The following is a 23983-nucleotide window of genomic DNA, read 5'->3' as shown; positions in this document are numbered from 1 at the left end:
CTCTCTCTCTCTCTCTCTCTTTTTTTAAAAAAAAAATACAAAGCAAAATAAAGTTAATTTTCATGTATATGTTTATAGAACCTCCTTATAAGCTTTAGAGGGAAAATAAAGGGTCATCGAAGAGACCTTTTACAATATGATTCGATCAATTCCTCCACATGGTGTCATTACTAACGACCCAGCATTGATAGAAATCTGAGTTATAAATGTTGCATTTCTAGTTGAGGCAATATTGTGTCTATGGGGCTGTTAAAATAATCGAGCAGGTTTGAGCTCCAGAGTGTTTGAAATAAGTCTAGCTCGAAATTAATTCTAAGCTAGCTTGAGAAATGAGTATGCTTACTCAAAAGGCTCAAGATTCAATTCAAACTTAATTCGAGTCAAATTAAGGCTCGAGTTAATTAAGCGGTTTAAAATAGGCCTGAATTAAATCTAGTCAACTCAAGCTTGATGCTTTAGATTGGGCTCAAAACTAATTTCAAACCAGAACAGAGATCAACTCTATCAAGCTCGACTTAATTACATACCTTCTCTTTTAGTTAAGTGATTACATATACTCTCAATTGAAGTAGGAAACAAATATACAGGTTGTTCTAAGAAACTATTTTAACTATTGCACCTGGACCACAAATGATATCACATTTCTAATCCTCTACAAGTAGAAGACGAAATCAGAAGATAAACTTTGCTACTAAGAATCAAGTTTAAACGAGCTTGTAAAGGCAAGGCAAATGAACTGGAAGAAGAAATCACAATACAGAGGAAAAGTTAATACATACAGAATACTATGTCCAACAAACAAAGATTATCGCAAATCCATGTAAATTACTCAGACTTGTTCCATAGACAAAGATAGCTGACAAGTCTAACTGTCTAAAGAATGAATAATCGCCAAAAATAACAGATGTAGATGATTTTCACAAACTGTTCAGAAAGATGAGTAATTAATGGGAAGAAGTGCTCTGCTGGCAATCAGAAGTTCTGGAAACTTTATTCTCGATGGAAAAGATGAGCACTGCTACTACCCCGAAACAGGTCCAGGATGATCCATTGGCACACAATCAATTAGTAGAAGCTGGCTGCGGTGCCTCTGGTGCTTGTTCTTCTATTACCTCGGTGGCCTCTTCCTTTGGTGGTGCAGCTGTACCATTAGCGGTGGGTTCCTTAATTGGTGATGCTGGTTTTTTTCCAGCAGCTGGAGCACCATCTTTGGCTGCAACACCATCTTTAGGCGCAGCACCATCTTTGGTTTCTTTGGTTTCTTTGGTGGGTGCTGGCGCAGGAGGTGGTGGTGGCTTCATGTGGGGTGGAGGAGTATGCTTGAGCTTCACCAAAATCTGGCGCATCCTTGAAAGATCAGTGGGTTTCCCAGGCTTTGGTCCCTGGATCACTACAATTGAAGGCTTGTTCTCCTTCTCTTTTTTCCCTCTCTTCTTCTCAAGGCCAGGTATCTCGTAAGGGATGAGCTCACCTATAGCTTTCCAGTACTCTTTATCTGCATTCTTGTGGAACTTCTCTTGGTTCGCCAAAAACAGCTGGCATAGGGATAAGGAAGGTGGTTTAAATAAAAGGCACTAGATATAAACTTGCAATATGAACTATACAGGGAGTTGAGAACATTTAACTACTCTTACCTTCTCTCTTTCCCTATTGTTGGTTTTGTTAGTTTCACAGTTCAGTTTTCTTTTCTCATAGAAAGATCTCTTGTATTCATCAGCTTCAGCAAGAATTTCCTCTCGCCGTTCCCTCTCCTTTCTCTCTTTCTCCTCCAGAACGATGGCATTTTGGCTGCATTTCAGCTGTATAAGTTAACTATATACTTCTAAAACAATAAAGAGGAAAGTCAAACTTATTATCGGAGTAAAATCTGTAAGGAGTTCTAATGCACTTGTCTGTGGCAAAGAAAGCTTCTTTCGATATCTTCAAATTATGTAATGGTGTCGAATTAAAAGTCACCTGATACTTTTTCCTTCTTATTGACTGCAACAGCAAAGTTTTTGTGTTTTTTTTCCCCTCTCTGAACAGTCTCCCCGTAAGTTTCATATAGAAAAAAATAGACAGATATAGATAAAGGATCTTTCATCATAACTATTAGGCATGGACTCACAAACTCCATGTAGAAGTATAGAACTAGACTGAGAACAGACTTTCTTCTCTATGATAGATACACATGCAGCGACCATCTTGTCTTGAAACAATCTTCTGTTTTCCTCTAATTGAACTATGAACTAAGAAGAACATAAACAAAATAAAAGCTAGAAGACTAGCATTCACAATGAAAGGTCAACACAACAATCACAGAGTTGGCAAATTAAAGACAAGGTGAAATAATATGGAAAGCTGAATACATAATCACACTGGCAGAATTTGGGAAAGCAAGTTGTCCACTTCAAACATGAAGAAAGAAAAAAAAAATTGTCAAGCATTCATCAACATGCATCCAATTATGCAGTAAAAGCATACAAAGAATAGCTGCAGCAACAAATAGAAGTCCTCCACCAACAGATGGAAGCCTCAGAATAAAAGGAGAGATCATTTAGGAAGCTGCTGGGAGCTGTGCACCTTCACTATACATAGACAAACAAACGTAAATCAAGAAGACCCACTACAACATTCAGGTGGAGTAAAAGAATCATTTGGCATCTATCCATGAGGGGTTGTCTCCTATATTAATTCGAGAGACCATGATAGTTCAGTACTCATTCAATGGACCCCATATTTCCATGGCAGAAATCTTATTATTATTTTGAGCTGTGAATCATTCCCATAGGAACAAAGCCACGAATTTTATGTACACACATGATTAAAATATTTCTGTCCGAACTTTTACTAAACAAATTTCTATCTTCTCAAGTTCATGGTGATCAAAGGTAGGGGCTGAAGGAAACAAAGGAACACCCAAGAAATCGCAATTTGCATATGGACTTGTACCCATAACATTAGTTTCTGTGACAATCAAACGTAAGACATCTAAAAATATCTCCATCAAAATTGAATGAGTGGAGCAAATTACGTTTTTGAATTACAAATCGAAACCGTTCTCAATGTAATTAAAATAGAAGCAAAGCGTAGGCACTTTACGGATCTATTAGAGAAAGCCACAGATCTACGTAAAGCACAAAGATCAAGCACGAAAAAGTACAGATCTGCAAGAAATAAGGTACTAGCGGATCAGATCTAAGAAGAAAAGAATCCCTCACCGGCGCCACTCCCTTAGCATGAAACCCTCCTCCCGCATCTCCTCCGGAGGAGGAAGGATCGGCCCATCCGAAGCAAAGAACCCGCCGTTCTCCTCTTCCCCGTATACCTTCCCGTTCCCATTCGATTCCGGCATCGCGAACGGGGACGGATCAGCGGATCCGAACTCCGGGAGCGGATCGGATCGGAATCCGAACCCCTCGGGAGAGGCCGGCATGCTGGATCCGCCTCCGATGTCGCCGGAGAATCCGTTTCCTGAATCCCTGGTAGCGTCATCGTCGGCAGGGAAGGAGGAGAAGGCGTCATAGCCGCCGTACCCGTCGTCGTCAAAGGGCGGTGGCGGCGCCGGTACCTCGCCGTCGTTGAGGAAGGTGTCGAAGGAGGAAGACATCTCGCTCTCTTTGTTCTCGACTTTTCTCCCCCACCTCCTCTCTCGCTCTATTTCTAGTAAAGAAGCGCGGTAGGCAAATAAGAAGGTTAAGAGGAGAGAGGAAGTGGTTGTTTGACCGTAATTTTCTATTGCGACATGCGAGCGCGCTAATGGGCGTCACTTGACTTGACTACGGGGTGTAATGAACCGAGCTCTAATCAATGTTCATGCTGAATTAAAATTAATTTCAAGCATAATTATAGAATCTAAGCTTGAATAAAATAATAATTAACGAACAATCAATTTAAAGCTAAATTGAGCCTAATCAAGCTTAAATTGAATAAAACTTGATTATAAGAGTCTTTAGATATTTAATCTAAATGTTAATAATTAGTCATACTTATTATATACTATATAATATTAAATATTATGTTATTATTTTTAAATTTTATTGAGCGGAACTTGATCGATCTATATATAATTAAACTCCGATCAAAATTAATTTTAAGACTATTCTCTATATCAAGTTCAAGCTTAGCTGAACTTGAGCCGAGCTTTAACTCGAGCCTATTATTTTGACAGCCTTAGTGAGACCATAGGATTTATCTGAAAATTTTATTGATACATATGTTTCACTGTAAGGGAAAACAGCTGCTAGGTACACAACTTTGCTATAGCTCTAATTCTAAAGCCTAACATGACAATATAATACAAAGTAGACATTACATAGTATATAAAACCAAGTACAAAGAAACACTGGGGAATAGTTCTCCCCTATATATGTTCATGCTATATCTAGATTTTCCCATTCTGTTGGTTTGTCCATCTCAAACAGATCCTCATACCAATGAATAGTGATGCCTGTGAGCCCGTGAGCAGCACACCACCAGTACCTCTTACCATATCTGTGGTACATCAATGGGCACCTTCCCTTGTTGGACAGCCGTTTACCATCCCTTTAGCCTATGAAGTTCCAAACAGTGATATGTATAACTGAATCCTTTGTCACTATGAGAAGAGGTAAAAGAGAGACCTTTTCTTTGAGATCAGAGCAGCTTTCAGCAGCTTGCCGGCTAGTTTGGGGTAAGGAAGAGAGAGCAGGCCGTAGAGAGTGGATGTGGCCACTGCACCACCCTGATCCCTCTCCTAGGGAAGAAGCGATCCGCCATATCCAACTCTCACGAGTTCTTCCTCCTCGTCCTTAGAATTGCTAGAGTATGTTATCTTATGTTTACCTGGATAACGGTGCATCAACAATCAAGAGAAACAAAAATCTTTCATTCATCTCGTTGTGCAGAGCAAAGAGGGATAAAGAGAACATAATCTTGATCCATCTCGGTGTCCATTAACATTTCATGTTACATACATTGTACAATTAGCCCATTTGTATAAGAAAATAATGCCATGCTTATCAAACGAGTAAGAAAAGTTTGACAGCTACATGCAGCAAAAGAAACGATCTGCTTGAGAAGCCAAGGCAAAACTTGATTACTATCAGCTTACCTGTTCTAATTTCTTACCAGAAAAGATGTTGATCTATTTTCTCAGATCGAAGCATGATAAAAAAAATAAAATAAAAAAGATACTGAATAATGCCACAAAATTGTTGACGTTAGCATAACATAAAGCATCATTGCATATGATGCATAGACAAGATTAGCTATTGTTTTTCCACTACTGCCTCTCATTTCGTATTATAGTTGAATAGTACTACATTTTTGTACATTACGATGCCTAGGTTGTGAAAAAACTTCTTTTGTTACGCTGAAGAGTATGCATCATCAATCTAAACCTAGTTAACCACAATTCCACAAATAATCCTCACAAACTGGCATGCTTCCACTTCCTAAATAAGTGCATCTCAGCTCATATTGGATGAAGCATCTTTTGCAAGGTCTAGTACAGTCGACACGGTGATTTGACTGATCCTCGCCCTATCAAAGAAATTAAGAAAACAGTTCGATCAAATAATTTACTTCCACATCACTGAGATAGCAACGTTGTAATAATGCCTGGAAGGTGAAAGAAGTAAACTACCTTTCATGGAGTATCAGACTTTATACTCCTGGATATGCATCCACTTTGTAGATGACCACTTATTGCCTTTAATCACAGGGCACCCACCTGCAAGAAATTGCAATATATTAGTGCATATTTGCTAATATATTATGGCATCATAAACATATTGGTTGTTTCAAAGCTAAGAACTGCTGCTCAACAATATGCACAATGCATAACATCTTCAACCTGGCTGATATATCTGCAGTGTGTATCTCTAGATTCTATGAAAGAAAATCACAAAGGGGAAAATTTTCTCAGCTACTTCACCAATTAAGGCCTCACCATGCAAACTAGATGGATCCAGAGTGGCATCAGGTCTCATGCTCCAAAAGAGTAAAGCATCTCCTCTTTTTGCTTTGACAGAAAGGCCCTTCTTCGCACATTCTGATAGCTCATTGTAATATGACAAAGAGCTGCTGTTACCTTTGGCAGAAGGAAACACCGTCTCACCACCCTCTTCAACATCCGAACTGACCAACAACAAAAAGTCAAGAAAGAGAATGGTGTCAAAGTTTGCTCCAGAGGAAAGCATTGTAATCTTGATCATACTGCAAAAGAAGCATTCAAAAAATACATGAATGGTAAGTGCATACAGATACATGAGAACGGTTGCTATCCGTTGGCCCCCATTCTTAGTGTTATATTCATCAAGGAAGTAATCATAGTGAGGCTCATATTTCTGTCCAACTTCATAATGGAGAATCTGAAGACCTTCCCCATGCTCTGCAGGTGATGAAGCCAAATTAGGATATACAAAAAAAAAACACAACAGAAAAATTATAGGTTGAACTATCCAAAGCAAGAGTCAATAAGTATTAAGACCATATATTCTTGATAGATGTATAATTTTATTATGTTATTCATGAATAGCCCACAATGTAAAGATAAAGCAAAGGATAAGAGAATGGCGGAGAGAGAATGGGGGAGCTGGAGAAACTTTGTGAGAGACCATCAGATGTCTTTAGCATCAAATATAAGAATCACATACCCACAGGTATGAAGGTGAAATCCGCTATCCTTTTCTCAATAGTCCTGACGATTTTGTCTTGGCCTCTTCTAAGAAACATGCCCGAGCTTGTCCGGACCCTGGCATAGTGAGGCTTATTTGTTAGCTAATACCCTAAAATAATCAAGAGAGATCTGTGACCATTGACTCACAAACCTGCTATCCTTACTCTTCCCAGTTGCAGCATCAACAACTGTTGACTTCTCCATATGAGGTTTTGCCAATTCAATTAGGTACTCGCATTCCTCCTTGGACTGAAGAAGGAGAATAGATATAAATATAGACGTACGTAGCATGTGCTTTTCTGCATTGCAACTTTGTTCATGATTATGCAAATAAAAGATTCAATGAAGCTCAACGATGAATTCTAATCAAATTAGCTAAATCCCATATAGATCACATACCATATTTTGACAGTTTGCTACTATGACAGCTATTTTACAAAATGGAAACATAAAAAAAGTCAATTCACCATATAAAAAATTATTTTCACTTCTGCCTGCTATCTTTTAAGCCACTTTGAGCATCATAAGGATATATTGAAAGTTCTTCTAGGTGGTATACAGATTTAATATATACCAATATCATTATCAGGGAAAATGTTATAGTAGCATGGCCTCACTTCACACTCACTTCCGAAGTGCTTTCTAATTTTATTTCTTGCATATTTCTCATGCCCATTCCTATAACTCCTGCTCTCGATCCTGTTTCACATAACTAGCCTCGACATTTTTGTGGATATTCCTAATAATGATAGAATATTTTACTTAAGAGATATTTCTAATATTTAGTACAAAGAGTTTTCCGTCATTAAACCAAGTTAATTCCCTATAGTGACATAAAAACAAGAGCCAACTTGCATGAATAAACTACAACTGGCATTACATTTTTTTTCAAAAAAAAAAAAAAGACATCTAAAGTTCACATTTCCCAAACACAAGCACAAGATCATATAATGCAAAGAAGAATAGCAAGTTCTAATGGAATAGGCACAGCAGTTCTTGCCAAAGTAAGTGAATTTGTGCAACAATTACCAATAAAGAGCAGTTATACAAACCAAGAAATTGTGATAGACAAAGGCCCTGGGCTCCCACGATATGACCTCCATCCACTGCTCCCCTCTCTTCCCCGCCAAATCCTTCCTGCAAACAGATCGGAAAGGATCCAAAAACCAAATCAGCTAACGGATCCACAGATCCAACCTCCAGATCCGCTTCCTTCTGCATGAACAAAAAACCTCCAAGGAATTCGAAACCGGATCCATACTTACGCATCGTAAGCGGATCTGACCGGCCGGAATCCGGTCTTTGGTCTGCCTCCGGAGTCGACGGGAAGCGAGAAGGTCCCGAGGGCGAGGAGGATGAGGAAGACAACGGAGACGACCAGGAGCGCTGCGAGGAGCCATGTGTACGGCGAGGATCGCCTACCAGGGAGCATCCGAGGGTGCCGCGTGGCCCTCGCCATGGAGGCGAGAGAGGAGAGCAGGAGGAGAGGCAAGGAACGAAAGCCTTCGTTGGGCAAACGGAGACGCGACGAGAGACGAAGGTTTTAGTTTTCTTCCACGGAGTCGGGCTGGGTTTTTAAAGTAGCTTTGGTCCTTATAACACGTATGCAGAAGACCGGAGCCAGGTGAATTCGGCATTTGGTACACGCAAGGTCGCCGATTCCTTGGTGGCTTAACTCATAGCATTTGTAGAAATTAGTAGAAAATACGTTCTGTCCTTTACCCCCTTTGTATTCTAACTTGTATGTTGTCCTTAATTTCTTTCTTTAAAACTAACGATATAAGTAATCATTTATTATAATTATTAAATTCTTTAATCATTTTTCCCTTTTGAAATTTTTATAATGTCTAAACGTAAAAGTGATAAAAGATTGAGATGAAAGAAACAAAATATTTAAAAAAAATGACTTAATTGCTGTAAAGCAAAAAGGGAACTTTAAATGTTTTATATTAGAATTAACATATATCTAGTAGTTGCAAAATAGGTTGAAACAATAAAGAGAGTTAAGTGATATAAACAAAAGATTAGGAAAGCTAAAATTCTTACCACAGGAGTGAAAATTATATGTTTCACTAAAAAATATCTTAGCTAAAAAGAATTGGGACTCCATTAGTGTTCTAATAGGAAATATTCGATAAGAGCTATTTTTTGCACCCACAAAAAGGAGCTATTTCAAAGGATATTATTCTGGTTGAGTTGAACATTTCGCTTGACCTCTTATTTAGTGATGAAAGAACAGTCGACCATAGTCCTCATCCTACCGTACTCAACAAATGCCTGGTTGCGTTTCATAGGGCATCACAATTCACACATTAACACAAGGGAAAACAAGCTCTGAAGGGATTCTGACTTCAAGCAAGCATTGTGAGAGATCTTTTCGAGAAAAGTGCGTCCAGCCCAGTTAAAGTAAGCACTATGAAAAATCTCGAGCCACAATTTTATTGAGTAACTCTTAAGATGCAAGACTGGAATCTCATCATTAGTCTTAAAAAGTAACTGAAAAGTATTACAGGGTAACAAAGGAAATATAAAGTAAATCAATGTTACTGCATCTATGACCCTGAACTTTTTCTAGCAAGCAATTCATCTGCGGTAAGAGCTTCCTGCCTCAAGCTGCTCGACCCAGACATATTTTGCAATGAGAATTATGAAAATAATGCAAAGGGGGAGGAAAAAAAGGAACTAGGCATGGAATCTCGCCATCGATGCAGCCACCTGTCAGGAATTTCTACATAAAATTTCACTTAACCAATGACACCCACAAAATTTAGACAAGATGCTTCGCTTTGGTGTCTGAACATATGCTGCATTCTAGTATCAGTAATGAGGTAGTACAAAAATTTTGTACACCAAATGCTATAGATGCCAAATATGCTTATTAAACTGAAAGAAAATTGAATGCATTGCACCTCCCTATTTAGTTAACTTGTTATTTTACATCTAATGGCATGGACCTGAAGATTGATACACCTGTTACATCCAATGGTGACAGAAAATAATGTAGGAAAAAAAAAGATAAAAGGAAAAGAGGCCAACCAAAGGTGAAATAAAATACAGATCATTGCCAGTCCTGAAAGGAGGGTTTCCGTTTCCGAGCCCAATCTTTTCCGCAAGCATAGAGAAGAAAAAATATCTATGAACGAGCAAGAGATGAAAAAGCTGTACAAGATCTCTCTGCTTTTTAAGGTCCTTTACAGGATTCAATTACTTTGATAACAGATGAATGTGTTTCGGGCGATATCATGTTCAGTGTCAGATGAAATGCCTGAAGAAAATAGGAGCAACAGAAGTCATTAACCCTTTAAAATGCACATTTGCAAAGCATGTCAGAAGGTAATAAGACCAGCTAGTTCAAAATCATCAATTTGTTACTGCCCATTAAAAAAAAACCACCATTACATTTATCATAAGAAAATTCTTCAGATATGAATAAATATTGAAAAAGTTCCATGCCAAACTAGTATTAATGTGATTTGTAAAATACCAACTGAATGGAAAAATAAGAGGATATAGTATGAGAAATCAAATATGACATCAATATAGACAGTAATGTGTACATGATAAATCTAACATTAGGCTAGATAAAATCTACAGATTTGTGCTGGCAAACAAGATGATTTCCTTATAGACATGGAAGCATGCTAGGGACAAGTGAGTTATATTCTTCCCTTAGTCGTGTAATGTAACTGGAGTTCAAATCATCAGTTTTTAAACTTCTGGTAACTTACCACAAATCTTTCTAGCACAGGTACAAGAATTTGCAAGTTGTTATCGGGGAGGCAGCTGGCAATGGCTTCGCGCACCAAGGAACTGTTGGCAGCAAGTCATTGACAATAAATGCAAGGAATCACTAGCTCAAAAATTGCAATGAGTAAAAGATGTCGAGAATAGAGACCTTTCTGTCGACAGAAATGCAAGCAGGAGAGCTGCATAAGCCTGAACAATCATCATCTCAGCCTCTCGCTGTCCTTGCAACAACGAATCTTCATCGTCCTATCATATAATAATCAAAATTAGCTAGCTGTGGAAGGACAACTTTAACTCAGAAAGTTATTTAATCTGGAATAAATTTAATAATGGCAAGAGTAAGGTAAGATCTAGGTGATCGCAATTCTCTATGAGACAATTTAACAGTGTAATCTCGCCAATAGTAATCAGTAATCCCACAAACATTATGTACTGTAAAATGACATCCTCCAGTATCCACTAATAATATGAATCAATAACAATGCTCTCCATTTTCCCCCTTTATCCCTTCAAAGGTTCAAATAAACAATTCCATCAAAACTTCGATAACTTGAAAAATAAGTCAACAAAAATCTGAGATGCTGTATGCTAGATGCTTGAAAACTAAATATGAATCCATCCAGAATGAGACCCGCTTTGTTATAATAAAAACTATACAGAGAAATATTGTTATCTTATTATGTGAATAAATACGGATCTCCAGTGTCGTTACCCAGCTATGGTACTTGTTTTGACTTGTACATGCCCATATAAAAAATTCATGCTAGAATTTCTACCCTTGTACGTTATCACAATGTGCACAAGAAACTCAATTAATAAAACTGATTCCAGCACAGTCACGTACCTTATCTCCTATAAACATAAAAGGGTGCATTATTTTGTATGCACCTAAATGTATTAAAAACTGTTGGTGCCTGGTCTATTATAGTACTTTCTATCTTTCCAGATAGGGAATTACTACTTTGTGCTTTAACAGACGGTTACCATATTTGAGCAATGCACATGGTAATTATGTATACTCAACAAAGAGAGTAAAAGATAAAGTTGCAAATTGCTAGAATATCTGCCACCACAAAAGTAAATAACAGATAGTCTTGCTCACATTAGTTTCACAAATACAATAGAGACATAGAGAAAAAAATTGACCTAAAGTTTCCTTAAAGAGATAAGCAAAAGGCTAGTATGAAATATATGCATAAAACAGATCAAATTACTCTTTGTTCCAGATTCACGAATTGCCAAAATAAATTTCATGCTCTTAAGTCTAAACTAATGACTGCATGATGTTCCTTGGAAACCCAACATGCACTTACAGAGAGGACAGCTTTTCCCTCTTCATCAACCTTTCCAGCACCTTGATTGGCCAAAAACACAGAGCAGAGCAATGGTATCACATCCTTCTTAACCTCTTTGCTTTCTAAATTTCCTGGTAGATCCACGGAAACTCGGGTGGATGCCAGACGTACTCTGCAGCAGCATTTACAGAATATTAGCTATATGAAAATACACTAGCAGTCTCTTTACCATCTAACAGCTTTTTATATTATAAGGGTATAATTATCTACAAAAGACAGGATACTTACTATTGAGACAGGAAAACTAAAGAAAAACAACATATATATATGGACACGCGAATTGGACCATTGTTCTATAGTTCCATAGCCATATGTAAACAAAGGTGACCGACCATGGTGATGGTGCCAGTTGACATAGGGAAGCAAGTGACATAGAGATGGGATCATAGGTACCCCTTCAATACTATGTTAGATAACTAATTGGCATAAGAGCTTAAGTTGTTAGCTAATAGACTATCAATATATAACATACATTTAGTATTAGCGACCATCCAAGAGTAGATGACCTACCTTTTTATTCAGCCTAAAGAAACCCTTAAGTGGACTACATTCGACCCAGGACTAAACCCAAGGTTGGCCATTTTCAGGCATCCAAGCCCGACTAGGCAAAGAGGACCAAGGATGTCCCTGAGAAAGAGCCAAGTCAGAGCAAGGCCGGGCAATGGAGAAGTGGTAGACTGGTCTATGTTAGGCTTGAATGGATCTTCTTGAGGGTGAGAGCAAGGAAAGGGGAGTGCGAAAGACAAATAAAGAGAGAAAATCAGCTCGGCAACGGTATCCTGTATAGGCTCATTGAGGCCAAAATTAATCTGGTAAAAATTTGCATGGTTAGGCGGGACAAAATTAGCTTGGTTTCTGATCGCTAAGAGGCTTGATATCTCATCTGATAGATATTCATCTAAATTTTGATGAGCAGTTTGACCAAATTGGGGGAAACAATTCTAGTTTTATTGGACAATAATAAATAACAGAAAGTATAAACAAGCAAAATTAGTGACAGTTGTAGGGTGGATCTTGCAGATCTACCTTCTAATGGTTCATCTCATGCAAAACTATTTTCCTTCATATAAATTTTTGAGCAAATCTGAGGAAAAGGTTTCCTCAATTTACACTCTACTGATGGAATAGATATGAATAAGAAATGGAGCAAGTTATATTAAATATGTTTAGTAGTTTTACAGCAAGATGTGTCAGGGTTGTGCTAGAACTTCCTACTCATGCTAGGACTATGCAGGTGGCTCAAAAACCCCAGCAGAAAACTACGAAACTGTTCAGCCCTTGCAACTAATGAATGTACAAAGCAAAGGCAATTGTCAAATGTAGTAATAAATCTGGGGCATGACTTAAATGTTGCTAACAATTCATTTTCATAGACAGATTAGCAAAAACAGGCTGTATGACTAGCCTTTTCCCTTCATTCCATTTCTTTCTAAAAGGAAGACTGATGCTTCCAATTGTGTCTGCAGCTCTCCTTTTCTAGTTTCACTTACTCTCAAAATGTTGCAACCGATAAGCCTTCTATTACCACTTGGATGTGGACATTTCTGATAAAAGAAATACCTTTAAAGAATCTATATTTTATTTCATCATTATTTGCTACAACCACAAACATAAAAAGTAAAAGATAGAAAAGTGTAATGGAATTATGGAACTCAAGGTCAGGGTCACAGGATTCATCCTTGCTGGAATGAAAATTAAAAAGGATACAAATATAAATGCGCAACCTCTGGAGATAAAAGGAGAGATCTACAAATGTTCATATATTTTCAAATTAAGGTCATTCATCAACAGGTCAATAGAATAATCTAGGGGCTTCTTCACTATTTTCAAACATAGGATGAAATAGGTTCAAAATTGACAAAATAAAGAAGCCAAATTATTGGATAGTTCGCCATGAGAATGAGAGTGCTTACAAAGTTACAATAAACTAACAATAAAAGAATATAAAGAATATTAAACTAGTAAACTGATACAAACTCAAATAGTGAAATGCACTTAGAAACAGAAGCTATTTGATTAAATTTCCCAAAGTAGCTAAAACCAGAGAAATATGCAAGTTAAAGCAAGGATATACCTGTTTCTACTATCCTTCTCCACGAGGTTTACAAGCAAGCCCAAGATAGCAACCAGGAAATCTAGTTCGTGGTCTCTCAAATGTCTATTGCTCACATGACTAGCATCAGAGGTCACATCTTGACCAGCACTGACATTTTGGTCAGGTAACATATTTTTACTCGAATGACTGTTCACAGGGAAGCATAAATCAAACGACGGGAAATGTCTTGTAATCAAGGAGGCCATCGTGTCTAGCCCACCACAAGCAGCAATCTCCTGACAGCCTACAGGGTTGTCATTTGTTAAGTTCATAAGAACCTGCCAAAAAGTCACCGGAGATAGAACTTTCAACTCATTTTGATATATCATTTTAGGAAAAGATGGTTGCCACAAGATAGATCATACTTTATAACATAGAAATAGCCAATTAGCAAAAAAAAGAGTTTAAATTAAAAATTGCTGTAAACAAAGATTTCTGTAATCAATAAATGTCAGAGACACAAAAATCTACAACTGACAAGTATGAATAGCCTGAATACTAGCTAGTACTGCATAAGTTAATGCTCTATTTAGCTTCTTATTAGTCATGTTCAGTTGCCCATGCTGTTGTTCACAAGGATACGTCATAAAACATCATGTTCAGTTGCCCATGCTATCTCTATGCTGGCAACCTAACACAATTCACACCAACACAACCAGATCTAGCAAAAGTTAGCATGGAATGGGTTGTAATGTACCAGTGTATCACAACAAGACCATCCATGGTTAACTGTTAAACTTTTAATCCATAGGAATATAGGATTATGCCAAAATTTGAAATTATGTAGAAATGGTACGCTTTATAGTTGTTACAGGCTTACAGCAGCAGCATTATAGAAAGCCAAACAAAAAACAAACATGTCAAACGTCCACCATATTTAAATGTATGCAATTTTCCTGTAGAAAAAAGAGATCATTGAAGCACATTAGTTACCTTTACTGAGGTAAGAAGGCAATCTTCTAAGAGGTTGGTATCTTCTTCATGTACAGAAGGAAGTGAGCTTTCACACGACTGGTGATTTTCTCCATTGGTTAATAGACTTGACACATGATCTACTGTTGTAACCTCCTGTAAATCCAGGAACTCTTTCTTTGTTTCAGTTCTCTGATGCTTCTGGGATGTTTCTTTTTTCATTGCTAACATCTCCCACTTGGAGGGTTCTTGGTCACCTTCATCAAATGCAAAAGGATCAAAACAGTCTATTTTACAATCACCTTTGGCTTCTTCAGACAAACGAGGTCTTTTAGCCAAGCTCCCGGAACGCTTTTCTGAACCATTAGCTTTCATAGGAATCCATCCAGTTGAATTTCTTATTGCATTAACCTTCGCACTATTAAGATTTAGTTTCATTTTTGGACCACCACCATTGCTGAAGCTGTCTCGAAATAAACCACTTGACGCCCCATTACATGAAACAGATGAAGAACAATCAAGTTTCCTTCTCATCAAACAAACATCACTACCAGAAGAAACTGTCATTTCTGAATTACTTAAAGATATTTCTGATTGATAAACTGACATCTTATCCTGCTTTTGACATCTTGAAAACTTATTCATCTTAGAGTCTTTGTCAACACCAGAGCATCCAGCAAAACCACTAGACGAAGTCTCCTCATTTTCTGCAGGAAATAGAAAAATAACTTAGTATGAGATATGGAGACAAACACATAGTAAAAATACAATTATCATACAAAGCATTAAATCTTTCAACAAAGCCATCAGAAAACTTTTCTCCTTTATTCAAATTGAACAGTGATCTTCAACAGTATAATCTTGGTGAAAGAAGTCAAGAAACACAGTAAATCACTAAATAAACACTGATCTGGTCAAATACAACCTTAATGTAACAGATAATTAACTACATGAGCATATCACAAGGGCAAAAATAATTCTATAATAAAGCTTTGCCCTGCTTCTAAAGAGAAACCAAGCATGTGAGCGCTTGCCAGAATGTGACGATGTCTCAGTCACAATGAAAAGCAAGGCATGATTTGCCACATTACGAAAGACAGAATGAGTTAACATAATTGAGTTGGGACCATTTTTGCTAGTAGAGATGATTCGTGGCTGTAGGAAAAACAGTACTGTAGAAAATTTAGAATCCTACTGAAAGACTGCACAATATAATCAACTGATGTAGGAGATAAATTACGTTTCCAGCTTTTGTTTATATGAGCTCCAGAATATTTTGGCTCCTCAGTGTTAGAAATATCAGAAGATCTTTGGAGTAGAGAAAGAACTGCAAGGCAAAAAGAGAAGCAGTCAGCCTAGAAAATTGTCCTAGCATATCTGGCATACTTTCTTTGAAGGACAAATTACTTCTTGAAATATGGATTAATTAATAGTACTTTTCTCTGAACAAACCTGATAAGATTTTAATTGTGCCAACAACAACGCCGACAAAAGATAGTGCCAGCCCTTTAGAATCTAATTTTCTAGTCATTCTCAACAAGTAGTTCTGTCAAGGAAATGAAACAAATGTCAAAGTGGTGCAATAGTCCTATAGCTATACAGCTTCAAAATTTAAAAATAAGTTATTACTTCATCAAGCATGAGAAATAACCTGATTCTCATTGCTTAAAAATGTGGCATTCTCCATGATCTTCAAACATTTCAAGAGAAGCACCACACTTCGCATAGCTACTCCATCTTTTGACTCTAACGCTGTAGGAGTCCTAGCCTTTCTCAGCTCCTGGAACATAAGCAATAGTAATATTAGCTCACCAATAAAGCCTTCTTCAAGTTAAGTGAAACGTTGTTATGGGGCCTTTATGTTTTCCATATAGTAGAATAAGAATGGTGGACCCAAATGAGAGATGGCTTAGGGTTTTTATTTTTTAATACCTCATGTGGATCAGCAACTTCAGAGGAAAAAGTCAAAAGAGATGAAGTGAGAATCTTGTCAAAAGAGATGAAGTGAGAATCTTTCTATTAATGTGACTGATAACTTTTAAAATGAGAAAGGAGGCTGGCAAAGGAGGAAAAGGAAGGAAGACGAGATTAAAGCATGCAAACAGAGAAAGATAGAAAGAGGAGGAGAATGGACAATAAGAATCATAGAATTACTTCTCATGCATGGTTATGTGCCAGTAGGTCATCAGGAATTTCATGACAGAACTGCAAGGCACATATGGACCAGCACTTGGCATGGACGGCATGTTGCGTGGCATATCAGCACTTCATGGTTGCCATTGTGTCCATATTGGCATGTCCTAGTGGTCACATGAGCCATGACACAATGCCAAGAAAGAAAGCTAAGAATGACTATGACCAAATGGGTGTCAATGTGGAATATGATTTGCTTTTAACCATTTTTATTATAATTTATTCCATAGATTTATGTGTTAGACTTTACTAGATTGTGAAACATCTCAAGACTTATAAAGTTATACTATCAATGGCAAGAAAGGTTTAGTAAGAGGAAAAATTACTAGGAAATGTGAACCTCAGTTTTGTTGAAATCATCGTCAAATCTATGTGAAGAAGTTGAGTTTGCTTTTCAAAGTGAAATTATCAATTACTTGAAAATTTTGATGGTAAACTTTTGCCTGAGAAAAATTCATAGTTTCATGGAAGCTATGATCTTTCATAGAACAAATTCAAATAATAACACCTAGAACAAAGTTCCATAAAGGAAAAAGAAAAAAAATAAAGTTCAAACGTAAGAATTGCATGCAAATTAATAGATTATACATATGTCCGTGACTGACTAAACTTACCAATCTGCATATTACAATATTATATCAAAAGGTATAACACTATACCTAGAATTCTTATCGAACTTCAAGGTGATTAAATCGTCCACATAGGAAATCTCTTCACCCATTTCAATCTTCCCCTATAATATTTTAATTCCGACATATTTAAAGTATTATAGAAAACAACACAAAACATTCATTTACCTCTAATGCAGAATAGCAACTGGCAAGAACATCAAAGATAGCATCAAGACCTCCAAACTCCCTTAATCTTTCCTTGAAATCTCCACCAATCCTTCTCACCATCTCAGATGTGTCTAAGAAGTGCACGACAATAAGAAAATCGAAAAGGAAGTTTGAGAAAAATCGAGTCCATTATTAAGCTGGATAGAATACCAATCATAACGGAAAACAGTGGATATAGGAACAGTGGAATAACAAAGTATGCATCCACACAAAATGTATATCTCTATCGCTTAACTAACCTAAAGATAATAAAAATGTCAAACTAGACAGGGGTATCAAAGTGGACAAAGCTCTTACAGATGCAAGGTCTAAGGAGCGCAAGATGTAAGCAGCTTTACCCCATCAGTAGAGAGATCTTCCTATAGGCTTAAGATCATTGTTGTTTGATTTTACCACTAAAGCAAGCTATACCATCATACAATGACACTCATTTTCAGAATATAGCATATTTGATAAAAGGGGGGATAATACATCATATAAAAGGAACATATAACAAGTTAGAAGTAGTAATACTGTATTTTTTTTTTTCAAACACCTAGCTTGGAAGCTGATAATCTAACTCCATCTTGGCCTCGTAACCAACAGAATGTTTAATAAGCTGTGCAGGAAGTTTGAGGATTTTATCATGTTTATCCATAAGAAGAACATGAAGGAAACCCATATTTAAAAATTGAATACAGCTACTTCATATTATTATATGAAAAAGATAAAATTATATGAGCAGCATTTTCAAGAGACAAAATAAGTGTATCACTCCAAAAGATTGAACTAATCATACCTTCAAATGATACAGTAGATAAACATGCTTTTTCTATAGTCAATAAGGCTATCCACTTTGAGTTCAATTCTGGCCTCCCTATTTCTTCATCAGCTCCATTTGTTGATTTTATCTCTTTGCAACTTAATAGAATTTCTTGGACTTTTGAAACAATCTCCCTGGAACTAGAATCCGTTCCTTTGTTTGTGTCATTAAGTATGTTAGCCCGGCGTATGCCAAGAAGATTACAGCCTATTGATGGTGCCTTTTCCTCAACATTTTTACTTGTGGATGGATTTAATAACTTAAGAAGAAAGCGAATACAAGACGGTGAATCCAGCAAATGATCATCTTGAACCTGAAAATAGTAGCGGAGAAAATAAAATAAAGTACACTAAAAGAACTATGAGAATTTATTCAAGAACAATGCAGCCAGTAGACATTCAGTAGCAGTAATCATATGACCAGTAAACCATAATTAACCAACACATGCAATGTTCATGATTACCAAAGTAACATAAAATCCAAATGTTTACAGCAGATTCAATATTCTCCCTCTCCTCAGAGGCTGACTATAAAGAACACCATGTGGATGCAACATAGCCTCAGAAAAGTTCATATGTGTAACTCAAGATAATAAAAGTAAAAGCAGAATACAGCTGAAGAAAGAACTTGTAGGTTTTCATATCTCAAAATTATTTGAATTTTCGAGATATCAGCATGATTGCAATATGCATAATCTTTGTACTCTTCAAAGGAAGAGGACCTGTAACAAAAGTTATAGAATCTCAATTTGGAGGGTTTAATCTATTACCTTATCATTTAGTACATTCGTTTCTTTTGATATGTCTACCACTTCAGAAAATATAAATAGTCTGTAAGCCGTAGCTTAGTCTTGCATATTTAGGCAGCGCATATGACAGAACATACAAATCAAGAGCTCAATAAGAAGCATACTTCAGAGTAGATAAGATACTCACATCACTTGCCAGAACATAGAAGATAGCAGCAGCAGCAATAGAAGTTGGGTCATCATCAAATTTGAGATCCAAAATAGCATCAATTATTCTCTTAGCCATCCTAACATATGTTGAGAGTAAAATATGTATAAGAAAAGGAAGCACAAAAAAAATAAGCAATAATCCAATCCAAGGGAGTATAGTGAAAAAAGAAGTTATCATCAATAATTGCAAGGACAGAGTACCTTTGACTTCTGACTTTCTGCTGAAAGATATACAGATAACAACAATCTTGAAATTTAAGCCCAATTATAATGGCCGGTCATTATAGTTGATAAAAAGTTGTTCAAAATTTCCAATAAAATGCAGAATGATATCATGACCTAACTTGACCTAAACAATAAATTAGATTAGACTTCCCCTATATCTTAAAGTACTTGCATCGAAATGCCATGATGCTCAACTTTATTAATGAACTGCTTGGAGTAGCATGCAACGAGAATCAGGAAATTATGAGTATATTACAACTAAATATACTTGTTTCAAGTCATCCTAATCACGGCAAATTTCAATTTTTCGAAAGTATAATGACAATGTCGAGATTGTAAATGGCAAGAGTTCAATGAAACGATAAGAGTGAGAATCTAGTAGTTGAACTCAAGGGAAATTTGTCATATAGTCTCACTTAGTTTTAAAGAGGGAGAATCCATTGAAACAGTTATTATAATAGATATAGGATGCCTACTTACAAGCACAAAGGGCTTGAGTTTGTAAACCACTCTCAGAAAGCACTAGGACAGTTGGGTCTTGTAAAATATAGAATACATAGTATAGTAAAAAACCCTCACAAGTTACAACAAGCCCCTGTTTGGAGAAGTATGAGAAAGGGATAGCCCTGGTGATAACATGGTGCTAGCCCAAACTGGCATGGCCTTATTTTACCTAATTGTAGCTAAGATGAGTAAACAATAGACAGACTGAGTGAACCTAGTAACACCATTTTGTGCGTATATCTAGTAGGATTAAAGGATAAAGTGTTCTAAATACTAGCAAGCCTCAAGAAACAGAGATTGCTTTCCTATAACAGCTATACTAGATCAAACGTGAGTCGGGACAGCATAAAGATCTCAACTTTATCATCTCCGATTATCAAGACAGATATTAAACCTAACGTCCAGACAAGCCTAACTTTTACTTCTACTGGCAAGAACTTAGGTCAGCTCGAATGCAAATCTACTATCTAATAATACTACTCATAGTGGACCGATAAAGGGCAGAACCTTTCACCAGTCCATATCCTACCAGTCCAACATAGGACAAGCTGATTCTTCCTCGATAAGTTATCCGGCCACTCAATAAATCTTAGTATGCTTTAATCAAGAACCATGAACCCTAACTATCTACGGTGAGAAGAAAAGAATGATATTGTTTCCGCCTTGTTAAGAAGGGGGTCCGGATAAGGAAACCTTGAATCCCTTACCTATTTTCCAACTAACCAAGAAAAAACACACAATAGGCATCAAGATGATACTTCTTGAACAACAATTCGATCAAAATATACAACGAAGAACATGAATAGGCATCTCAACAACTAACCCTTGAGCCCGGAGAAGCCGCCGCCTCTGCGGTGTCTCACAAACCGACAGCAACGAAAGCAAGCTCGCCCGCCGGATCCGCGCCGGCTGCCCCGGCCGCAGCCCATCGAGCGCGAAATTCACCTCGTCGACATGCTCCATCATCTCCCCGAACTCCTGCGCCTCCATCAACGTCGCTGTGGCTGCCGCCCCGACCTTTCCCTCCCCATCCTTCTTAGGAAAAGAAGAGCCCTTGGCCTTCCTGCTGAGCTTCCTCGGCGCGTCGGCGGAGGACGGGAGGAGGAGGAGGTCGTCCGGGATGGGAGGCGGAGGAAGGAGGAGATCCGGGTCAAGGGACCAAGAGGAGGAGTCTTGGGAGGAGGAGAAGGCGCCGAATTGGGGGAGATTTGGGGGGAGTTCTTGGGCGGCGGTGTCCTCGGAATGGGAGAAGGTGAAGGAGAAGTCACCGTCTTGAGGGGATTCGTCGCCGGGGTCGAGGTCGATGGCGGAGAGGCTGTTGCTGCCCGGCGGGCCGCGGGTTCGCCGGGTGTAGGTCCGTACTATCATCTCGCGGAGAGGAGAGAATAGGAGGAGGTTGGGGGTGGATTAGAGAGCTTTCGTTAGCCTCGGGTTCGGTGGGTTCGGGAAGGTGGCGACTGGCGAGGAAACTAGTCGTGTTAGCTAGGTAGATCTGGATTATCCGATATGTAATTAGCTTCCTAGGTGCAAAGCGCGAATTCTTTTTATCAAATTAAGTCGATTTTCTAAAGTGGTGATTATATCTTAATCCCCTGTATTGATGTCTATGTCTCTAATTTACTTTTGGTGACACATCCACTCAGTTAATTATAAAATATATTTAGCCCCGATTCTAGAATATGAATATACTTATTCTAAAATAAGCTTCATTATTCTAATGTAATAATTAAACAACAGCTTATCTGGTATGGTAATTCATTATTCTCTTTCATCTTATTCTATACAAATAAATAATTTATAATTACTAATTTTTTAACTATTCTTCATTGTTCTCTCTCTTATTGCCCACTATGATCATCCGTTTGACCCTCCTCTCTTGGTCCTCTATCAAGTTCATCCTCTGCTTTGACCCTAGGTTTATCTCCTATTTTCTCAGTTTGTTTAGAGATAACACTTTTCTAGAACAAACAACTGGGGATATGAGGTTTCGATGACCAATGGCATGATGATCTTAGCGTATTGATGCACTGATGAGCTTAATCGGGACATTCTTAGTTCAAGAGCTGGATAAGACAACATTGGAAAACATAGCAATCCTTCTTCTCCTCGTTGCGGCTGAGAAGTTTCGACTATTTTGTTCTTCAACCATTACTTTTTTCTACTTTTTTTTCCTTCCTATTATAGCATAGTATTCTATATTGTTAGTTGAGGATTCTTCTTGAGCTATTTAGAGATTCACAGAATCACAAACACATAGCCATAGATTAACAATAGATTTTTTGAGCTTGTGAATCTATCAAAGTTGTGTTCTTTGTTGCATTATATTTATGCCTCGTGACTTAATACCTCATTTTTCTTTGTTGTGATGTTTTGCTTATGTTATTAAGTATGTGGATTGTGTTAAAAGGATTGTCATTATACTTACTGTCTCATTTTGTATATCAAGCATGGTAAAGAATAGATGAAATATTTGCCGATAGACTTTTTCTGAAAAAACACTATTAAAAATCTTTTGAGTGCCCTTTCAATTAGTTATCCATTATATTTTCTTGTTGAGAAGTTACATGTGAATGCCATGTGATTATCTAAGAACTATTTTACTCTTATTTTAAAGAAAAAAAAAATTAAAACTAATACTAAAATGGTCTTCAATTATTTTTTCGCTAACACTGAGAGATAATTTATAGTTTTGGTGATCAATATGTATAAAATAAAATAAAATGATGTATGTGAAAATGAGCAATAGTTCATAAGATTATAGTATAATTATCTATTTCTCAAATACACTAGAGGAATTGGTGAGTTGCAAACTTGTTTTAGAGAAATAGATAAAACTATTTTTTTGTAAAGTGTTGTCACGTTCTATTTGCCAAAAATTACTAATTTTTGTCGGCAGTTCATTTGTACTAAAATAGATACATTTTTAGATGTAAAATATGGTTTTTTAATTATAATTTAATGTATATGAGATACCAAAAAAAATGAATTAGTGATAAGAGATGATTGTTGCGGTGCATTGAGCTCAAATTCTTTTTGAGTATGCGATATATCTTTATAAAGTTATAGAAAAAAAAGATATTTTGGACATTTGGGCATATTTAAAAAGTCATGATTTTTTATCGCGGTAAAATTTTACAATTTTTTTCTTCGACTCTTATTAATTAAACGCACACTATATAAATAAAAGCTGGTAGAGAATTGAAATGATTTTACATAACAAAATATATCAATTTCTTATGTGATTATTTTTAGGCTAAAAGCAGATTTAAGTTGGTTTGATCCAAATCTTTCATATTTCTTATGTGATTACTTTAGACTTACACCTAAGCTTCAAAAATATGAAAGATTCCAAACAACTAGGCTGGATGGGCACGAGTCTAATATGGCCTATAGATTTGTTTGTCATGGTTCATCTAATGCATACTAACACATCGATAGTCTTTATCACATTATGTATTTTTTGTGTTTCAAAATATGACGTTCAACAAAAATATATAATATAACAAATTATTAGTGTCCACTTCTCTAAAGAAAATGAGCTCACTCGAATGCAAATTTGATTAAAGCTGATCTGCCAAGTTAGTTTATACATGTCGTTAAATACACATCAATATATTGATCATGCACAGCCGACGACTTCACTCAATCCAAAAATAATACATGAGAGCCGTAGGATTTGATTGATTGGAATTACAGTTCAATACGTTGATACA

General features: G+C 36.9%; 3 protein-coding genes across 5 annotated transcripts; all 3 read right to left on the bottom strand.

Moving 5' to 3' along the window:
* Positions 1–732: 732 nt before the first annotated feature.
* Positions 733–3652, bottom strand: LOC140763061 (clathrin light chain 2). Its single transcript, XM_073101096.1, has 3 exons — positions 3201–3652; positions 1635–1788; positions 733–1535 (listed from the first exon to the last, which is right to left on the bottom strand). The coding sequence occupies exons 1-3, from the start codon at positions 3587–3589 to the stop codon at positions 1062–1064; spliced, it is 1017 nt and encodes a 338-aa protein (XP_072957197.1). The 5' UTR covers positions 3590–3652; the 3' UTR covers positions 733–1061.
* Positions 3653–4204: 552 nt separating this feature from the next.
* LOC140761884 (probable prolyl 4-hydroxylase 3) lies at positions 4205–8216 on the bottom strand. 2 transcript variants are annotated; one of them, XR_012104643.1, is made up of 9 exons: positions 7906–8216; positions 7693–7777; positions 6792–6889; positions 6618–6715; positions 6223–6352; positions 5912–6099; positions 5606–5692; positions 4602–5502; positions 4206–4531 (listed from the first exon to the last, which is right to left on the bottom strand). XR_012104643.1 is itself a non-coding variant. In XM_073099403.1 (8 exons), the coding sequence occupies exons 1-7, from the start codon at positions 8097–8099 to the stop codon at positions 5619–5621; spliced, it is 867 nt and encodes a 288-aa protein (XP_072955504.1). In that variant the 5' UTR covers positions 8100–8216; the 3' UTR covers positions 4205–5502; positions 5606–5618. The 2 variants fall into 2 exon arrangements, 1 of the variants encoding a protein (XP_072955504.1); XM_073099403.1 differs by having other exon boundaries at positions 4205–5502.
* A 1308-nt stretch (positions 8217–9524) lies between these two features.
* LOC140762787 (wings apart-like protein 2) lies at positions 9525–21758 on the bottom strand. Of its 2 annotated transcripts, XM_073100738.1 has the most exons (14): positions 21094–21758; positions 19519–19618; positions 18560–18896; positions 17740–17852; positions 16401–16529; positions 16202–16295; positions 15990–16076; positions 15357–15456; positions 14771–15230; positions 13817–14115; positions 11701–11854; positions 10536–10633; positions 10369–10450; positions 9525–9905 (listed from the first exon to the last, which is right to left on the bottom strand). In XM_073100738.1, exons 1-14 carry the CDS (start codon positions 21636–21638, stop codon positions 9822–9824), a joined length of 2682 nt encoding a protein of 893 aa, XP_072956839.1. In that variant the 5' UTR covers positions 21639–21758; the 3' UTR covers positions 9525–9821. The 2 variants fall into 2 exon arrangements, with proteins under 2 accessions (XP_072956839.1, XP_072956838.1); XM_073100737.1 differs by having other exon boundaries at positions 14771–15456.
* Between the last annotated feature and the right edge of the window lie 2225 nt (positions 21759–23983).

Source organism: Typha angustifolia, chromosome 7, assembly GCF_048772165.1.
Source record: "Typha angustifolia cultivar Huaian chromosome 7, ASM4877216v1, whole genome shotgun sequence".
Taxonomy (NCBI): Eukaryota; Viridiplantae; Streptophyta; class Magnoliopsida; order Poales; family Typhaceae; genus Typha; species Typha angustifolia.
This window is presented reverse-complemented; position numbering and strand designations above follow the sequence as displayed.